At 69.3% G+C, this 6,642-nt stretch overlaps 1 protein-coding gene across 1 annotated transcript; it reads right to left on the bottom strand.

Moving 5' to 3' along the window:
• Window positions 1-1,312: 1,312 nt before the first annotated feature.
• THAP8 (THAP domain containing 8) lies at window positions 1,313-6,501 on the bottom strand. The gene is made up of 4 exons (XM_066984683.1): window positions 6,348-6,501; window positions 5,219-5,411; window positions 4,036-4,599; window positions 1,313-2,558 (listed from the first exon to the last, which is right to left on the bottom strand). Exons 1-4 carry the CDS (start codon window positions 6,482-6,484, stop codon window positions 1,983-1,985), a joined length of 1,470 nt encoding a protein of 489 aa, XP_066840784.1. The 5' UTR covers window positions 6,485-6,501; the 3' UTR covers window positions 1,313-1,982.
• Window positions 6,502-6,642: the final 141 nt, after the last annotated feature.

The following is a 6,642-nucleotide window of genomic DNA, read 5'->3' as shown; positions in this document are numbered from 1 at the left end:
GGCTACAGGGGTCAAAGAGCAAGTTTGGAGGCTATAGCGGCTGCAGAGCAGCTGTAGGGAACTATAGGGCGCTATAGGGGACAAGGAGCTGGTTTGGGATCCGTGGAGCTGTATGGGCTGCAGAGCATCTATAGGGGCTGAGAAGCAACTATAGGGGCTATAGGGGAATATAGGGGACAAGGAGCAACTATGGGGGCTGTGGGATCCATAGGGACTGCTGAGCAGCTATGGGGGCTATAGGGTACAAGAAGTAGCTATGGGGCCATAGGAGCTGCAGGGCAGCTGTAGGGGTTATAGGGGATGAGAAGCAGCTATGAGGGCTATAGGGGACTACAGACGACAAGGCGCTGCTTTGGGATCCGTGGGAGCTACAGAGAAGCTATGGGGGCTATAAGGGACAAGAATCAGCTATAGGGGTCTATAGGGGATGAGGAGCAGCCTTGGGGGCTATGGGAGCTGCAGAGCAGCTATAGGGGACTATAGGGGCGAGGGGCAGCTATTAGAACCGTGGGGGCTGCAGAACACCTATAGAGGGTGTGCAGGACAAGCAGCAGCTATAGGGGCCGAGGGAAGCATAGGGGCTGCAGAGCAGCTATAGGGGGCTGTGGGGGCTATAGTGGCCCACGAGCAGCTATAGAGGCTCTGGGAGGGGCCTATAGGAGCTGGTGAAGGGCTATAAAGGACCAGGGGCAGCAGCGGGAGCCGCAGAGCACCTATGGGGACCTACAGGCTCCGGGAAGGGGCTTCTATAGGGGAACAGTTCCATAGGGGCCCGAGGGCTCTCCAGGGAGCTGTGCGGGGAGGGGGGTAGAAGGCAGAGGGCAGCTATAGGGGGCTGGAAGGAACCTATAGGGGGCGGGGAGGAGTTAGAGGGTCCGCAGAAGGGCTGGCGGGGGGGGGGCGCCCTGGGCTGTATGGAGGCTATAGGGGCAGGGAGGCCGCAGGGACCCAGGGACGGACACAAGGCAGCCCCCCCCCCCCCAAGGATCTATAGGGTACGGGGGCAGGGCCCCCCCCCAAGGATCTATAGGGTACGCCCCCCCCCCAAGGATCTATAGGGTACGGCCCCCCTCCCGGATCTATAGGGTACGGGGGCGCGGACCCCCCGCCCCCCCCCCGGGGGCAGCCCCCCCCCCCCCCAGGATCTATAGGGTACGTCCCCCCCCCCACAAGGGTCTATAGGGTACGGGGCCAGGCCCCCCACCCCCAAAGATCTATAGGGTACGGGCCACCCCCCCCCCCCCAAGGATCTATAGGGTACGGGGCGCGCCCCCCCCCCCCCGGGCTGGGTGTCACACGCAGACCCCCCCCAGGCGCTTTCCGTCCTTTATTAAGGGGGGGGCACACACACACCCCCGCCCCCCCCACTTTAACAAAATAAACCCGAAATACAAAAATAGGGACCCCCCCCAACCCGCACCCGAGGGGGGGGGACACGGGGGTGGCACCGGGGACACCTCGCGGTCCGAGGGGGTGACATCGGGGGGGGGGGGGGGCAGCACGGGGCGGGCAACGGGGGTGTCCCCCCCCCCCGGAGGTTGGGGACCGCCCCCTGGTTTTGGGGGGTCCCCCGGTTTGGGGGGGGGGTCCCCCGGTTTTGGGGGGGTCCCTTGGGTTCAGGGTGGGGTCCTCCGGTTTGGGGGGGGGTCTCCTGGCTTCGGGGGTGTCCCCTGGTTTCGGGGGGGTCCGTGGCTTCGGGGGGGTCCCCTGGTTTGGGGGGTCCCCTGGCCTTGGGGGGTCTCCTGGTTTCGGTGGGGGTCCCCTGGCCTCAGAGGGGTCCCCTGGTTTTGGGGTGTCCCCTGGCTTCGGGGGGGGTCCCTTGGCTTTGGGGGGGGGCCCCCGTTTTGGGGGGTGTCCCCTGGTTTCTGGGGGGTCCCTTGGCTTCGGGGGATGTCCCCTGGCCTTGGGGGGGGTCCCCTGGCTTCGGGGGGTCCCCTGGTTTGGGGGAGGGGTCCCCTGGTTTCGGGGGGGGTCCCCTGGCCTCAGAGGGGTCCCCTGGCTTCGGGGGGGGGTCCCCTGGTTTTGGGGGTGTCCCCTGGCTTCGGGGGGGGCGGCCCTTGGCTTTGGGGAGGGTCACCTGGTTTTGGGGGGGTCCCCTGGCTTTGGGGGGGGGCCCTGGCTTCGGCGGGGTCCCCTGCTTTTGGGGGGGTTCCCCCGGTTTGGGGGGTGTCCCCTGGTTTTGGGGGGGGTCCCCTGGCTTCAGGGGGGGTGTCCCTGGTTTGGGGGGGTGTCCCCTGGTTTCTGGGGGGGTCCCTTGGCTTCAGGGGTGTCCCCTGGCTTCGGGGGGTGTCCCCTGGTTTCGGGGGGGGGGTCCCGGCTCTGCGCGACGCCCCCCGAGCACAGCAAAGCGTCCCCGGCACCCGGCCACGGTGCCACCGCGTCACGGGCGCTGCGGGCCGAGGCCACCCGGCGTCCCCGGCGTCCCCAATGTCCCCGGCGTCCCCAATGTCCCCGGTGTCCCCGGGGGGGGGCACGGCGTAGAGCAGCGCGTCCTCGGCCCGCCCGCAGATGATGGTGACGGCGCCGGCGGGCTCCGGTGGCTCCGGCTGCAGGCAGGCCTGGGGGGGGGGACACAGAAGGTGACAAGGGGGGGACAGCGCGAGGACACCTCCGCCTCGTCCCCGCCGGGGTTTGGGCTGTGGTGGGAGGGCGGCGCCCCACGAGGGATGGCGGCACCCCACAAGGGATGGCAGCATCCCACGAGGGACGGCATCACCCTTCTGGGGACGGCGTCACCCTTTTGGGGACCCTTCACCCTTTGGGGAATGGTGGCACCCTTTTGGGGACAGCATCACCCTTTGGGAACCCTTCACCCTTTTGGGGAATGTGTCACCCTTTTGGGGACCCTTCACCCTTTTAGGGATAGTGTCACCCTTTGGGGGAACGCTTCACCCTTTTGGGGACGGCGTCACCCTCTGGGGACCTTTCACCCTTTGGGGACGGTGTCACCCTTTAGGAACCCTTCACCCTTCTGGGGTTGGCGTCATCCTTTTGGGGGCACGCTTCACCCTTTGGGGACAATGTCATCCTTTTGGGAATGCTTCACCCTTTAGGGGACAGCGTCACCCTTTGGGGACCCTTCACCCTTTTGGGGACGGTGTCACCCCTTGGGGGAACGCTTCACCCTTTGGGGACGGCGTCACCCCTTTGGGGACAGTGCCACCCTTTAGGAACCCTTCACCCTTTTGGGGACGGCGTCACCAGGGATGGTGGCACCCTTTTGGGGACGGCATCACCCTCTGGGGACCCTTCACCCTTTTGGGGTCGGCATCACCCTTTGGGAACCCTTCACCCTTTTGGGGAATGCTTCACCCTTTTGAGGACGCCATCCCCAGGGATGGTGGCACCATTTGGGGTCGGCGTCACCACCTGGGGACCCTTCACCCTTTTGGGGAATGCTTCACCCTTTGGGGGACAGCGTCACCCCTTTGGGGATGGCGTCACCCTTTAGGAACCCTTCACCCTTTTGGGGACAGTGTCACCCTTTGGGGAACGCTTCACCCTTTTGGGGACGGTGTCACCAGGGATGGTGGCACCCTTTTGGGGTCAGCGCCACCCTCTGGGGACCCTTCACCTTTCTGGGGACGGCGTCACCCTTTTGGGGACCCTTCACCCTTTTGGGGACGCCAGCCCCAGGGATGGTGGCACCCTTTTGGGGTCGATGTCACCCTTTGGGAACCCTTCACCTGTTTGGGGACAGCGTCACCAGGGATGGTGGCACCCTTTTGGGGACGGCGTCACCCTTTAGGAACCCTTCACCCTTTTGGGGACAGTGTCACCCTTTGGGAACCCTTCACCCTTTTGGGGGACAGCGTCACCCTTTTGGGGACACTGTCCCCCAGGGATGGTGGCACCCTTTTGGGGTCGATGTCACCCTTTGGGAACCCTTCACCCTTTTGGGGAATGCTTCACCCTTTGGGGGACAGCGTCACCCCTTTGGGGACAGTGCCACCCTTTGGGGACCCTTCACCCTTCTGGGGTTGGCGTCACCCTTTTGGGGACCCTTCGCCCTTTTGGGGGCCAGGCGCCACCCACCTCCTCGAGCAGCTCGAGCCCCCCGCGGGGCAGGGGGCCGGCGTGGCGCAGCTGCTCCAGCAGCCCCTCCATGGCCTCCAGGCGGGCGCAGTGACGCCGGTGCCGCTGCTGCAGCACCTTCACCTTGCGCTGCAGCACCAGCACCACGCCCAGCAGCTCCCCGGTGCTCAGCTCGCCCCGCGCCGCCTCCGCCTCCGCCACCGGCACGGCGGAGACGAGGGGCAGCGGCAGGGCGGGCGATGCCAGCGGCTCCGGCGCGGCGGCGGGGACGGTCTCGACGTACGCCAGCACCGGCGGCGGCACCGCCGCGGCCGCCTCGCCGCCGCGCTCCACCGGGGCGCGCGTGGCCGGGCTCGGCGCCGGGGGCTCCTCGGGGATCCCCGGTTCCAGCGGCCGCAGGGGGCGGGCGGCGGGCGAGGCGGGCCGTAGGGGGACGGTCACGGCCTCCGGCGTGGCGCGGTCGGGGTCGGGCGGCTGTGCCGGTGCCGCCGGTGCCGCCCGGTTCTCCGGCGGGGGGTGCTCAGGCTGGGGGGAGGCCGGGGGCTTGCCGGGACTCGGTCGTTTCTGCAAGAGGGGGGGGAATAAAATAGGATCGCGCGCCCCTGGGCGATCCCGCAGCGAGCGAGCGGGGACGGTTGTGCACAGAAATCCCCGTTTGGGGTGCCCTGAGGCGACGGGTCGCCTTCTGGGGGGCTTCCGAACGTCGCTGGGGGGCTTCTAAATCCCTCCGGGGAGCTGCTAGCCCCCCTCCAGTCCCCTCTGCGGGGGGTCGCACCCCAAAGACCTTCTAGACCCTTCTGAGGGGGCTCCCAGAGGTCCCTAGCGTCTTCCAGGGACCTTCCAGACCCTTCCAAACGCCTCCGAGGAGCTCCCAGACCCCTCTGGGACACCTCTAGGGGGCTCATCCCTTTCCCGGGGGCTTTGGGATTCTTCTGGGAAGGATCTCGGGAGCTTCCAGACCCTTCCAGAAAGCCGCTGGGTGCTTCTAGAGCCCCCGGAGCCGCTCCCAGGACCCCCTGAGCTGCTCCCAGGACTCCCCGAGCCGCTCCCAGGACCCCCCGAGCCGCTCCCAGGACCCCCCGAATGCTTCTGCGCCCTCCTAGACCCATCTGGGGGTGCTTCCGGAGGCTTCCGGAGAGCTCCCCGAAGCCGTCAGGAGTCCCGAGGGCAGCGAGGGGCTCACCGGGGGGGCGCCGGGGCCGGGGAAGATGGTGGGGACGGCGTCGGGCCGCAGGTAGCGCACGCCCCAGCGGTACTCGAAGCAGGAGGGCTCGAAGTGGTCGCTGCAGAGGTGCTGGTGCCGCGTGGGCACCCAGTGCTCCTGCCGCATCTGCGCCAGCCATCGCCGCAGCCGGGCCGCGTCCTGCAGCGGGAACCTGCGGGGGGGGGGGTAAAGGAGTCAAAAGGGGGGGGGTCAGGGGGGGTGGGGGTGACAGGGGGTTAGGGAGGGGGGAATCTGGGGTGAAAAGGGGTTTGGGGGGGGAATCTGGGGGTGAAAAGGGGGTCGGGGGGGAATCTGGGGGTGAAAAGGGGGTCGGGGGGGGAATCTGGGGGTGAAAAGGGGGTCGGGGGGAATCTGGGGGTGAAAAGGGGGTCGGGGGGGGAATCTGGGGGTGAAAAGGGGACCCTGGGGGCAGGGGGAGGGGGGTGACAGGGGACCCCGAGGGGGTGTTGGGGGTGACAGGGGACACGGGGGGGGGGGGAGGCTGGGGGTGACAAGGACCCCGAGAGGGGGCTGCCGGGGGTAATAGGGGACCCAGGGGGGGGATCTGGGGGTGATAGGGGACCCCGGGGGGCGGGGCTGGGGGTAACAGGGGACCCGGGGGGGGGGGGACTGGGGCTGACGGAGAGCCCGGGGGGGGGTCTGGGGGCCCGGGGTCTGGGGGTAACAGGGGACCGGGGGGGGGGGGGCGCTGGGGGCCCCGGGAGGGGGAGTCTGGGGGTAACAGGGGACCCGGGGGGGGGTGTCTGGGGGCGACGGGGACCCAGGGTGGGTGTCTGGGGGCGACGGGGGACCCCGGGGAGGGGTCTGGGGGTAACAGGGGACCCGGGAGGGGGCTATCGGGGGTGACGGGGACCCCGGGGGGGGGGTCTGGGGGTGACGGGGACCCCGGGGGGGGGGTCTGGGGGTGACGGGGACCTCGGGGAGGCTGAGGAGGGGACCCGGGGGGGGGGGGGTGTGGTTCCGAGGCACCAAGGGAGCAAGGAGCGGGCCCAGAGCCTGCAGCCCGGCCCCCCGGAGCCCCCCAGGAGTCCCCCCGGAGTCCCCCGGAACCCCCCAGGAGCCCCCCCGGAGCCCCCCCGGTACCGACTTGTAGAAGCTGAGGCGGCGGCCGGGGCCCCGGGCCTGCCCCGCCGCGTTGGAGCAGTTCGGGGCCCGGCACGACTTGGGCATGGCCGCCGCCACCTCCCCGCGGCCTTGCGTCAGCACGCACGGCGGGCGGCGCATGCGCAACGGGGCCGCCGGCGGCGCCGTCGCCCTAGCAACGGTCGCCCCGCGGGTGGGCGCATGCGCGGCGAGGGCGAGCCGTCGCCATGGCAACGGCGGGGCCTACCCGCGGGTCCGAGCCTGGGGGGGGGGGGGGCTGTGGGGGGAGAAGGGGGGTG

The sequence above is a fragment of the Anser cygnoides genome, chromosome 29 (assembly GCF_040182565.1).
Source record: "Anser cygnoides isolate HZ-2024a breed goose chromosome 29, Taihu_goose_T2T_genome, whole genome shotgun sequence".
In the NCBI taxonomy this organism is placed as follows: domain Eukaryota; kingdom Metazoa; phylum Chordata; class Aves; order Anseriformes; family Anatidae; genus Anser; species Anser cygnoides.
The sequence above is the reverse complement of the archived record's forward strand: the minus strand, read 5'-3'. Positions and strand labels throughout refer to the sequence as shown.

Bases quoted from the DNA above. Each gene is read 5' to 3' on its own strand.
- THAP8 (XM_066984683.1), bottom strand. From the start codon at position 6,484: ATGCGCCGCCCGCCGTGCGTGCTGACGCAAGGCCGCGGGGAGGTGGCG. The intron at 4,600-5,218 runs GTGAGCCCCTCG...CCCCTCTTGCAG, and splicing joins CCGGCCCCGGCGCCCCCCCG to AAACGACCGAGTCCCGGCAA. The intron at 2,559-4,035 runs GTGGGTGGCGCC...CCCCCCCCCCAG, and splicing joins GGCTCGAGCTGCTCGAGGAG to GCCTGCCTGCAGCCGGAGCC.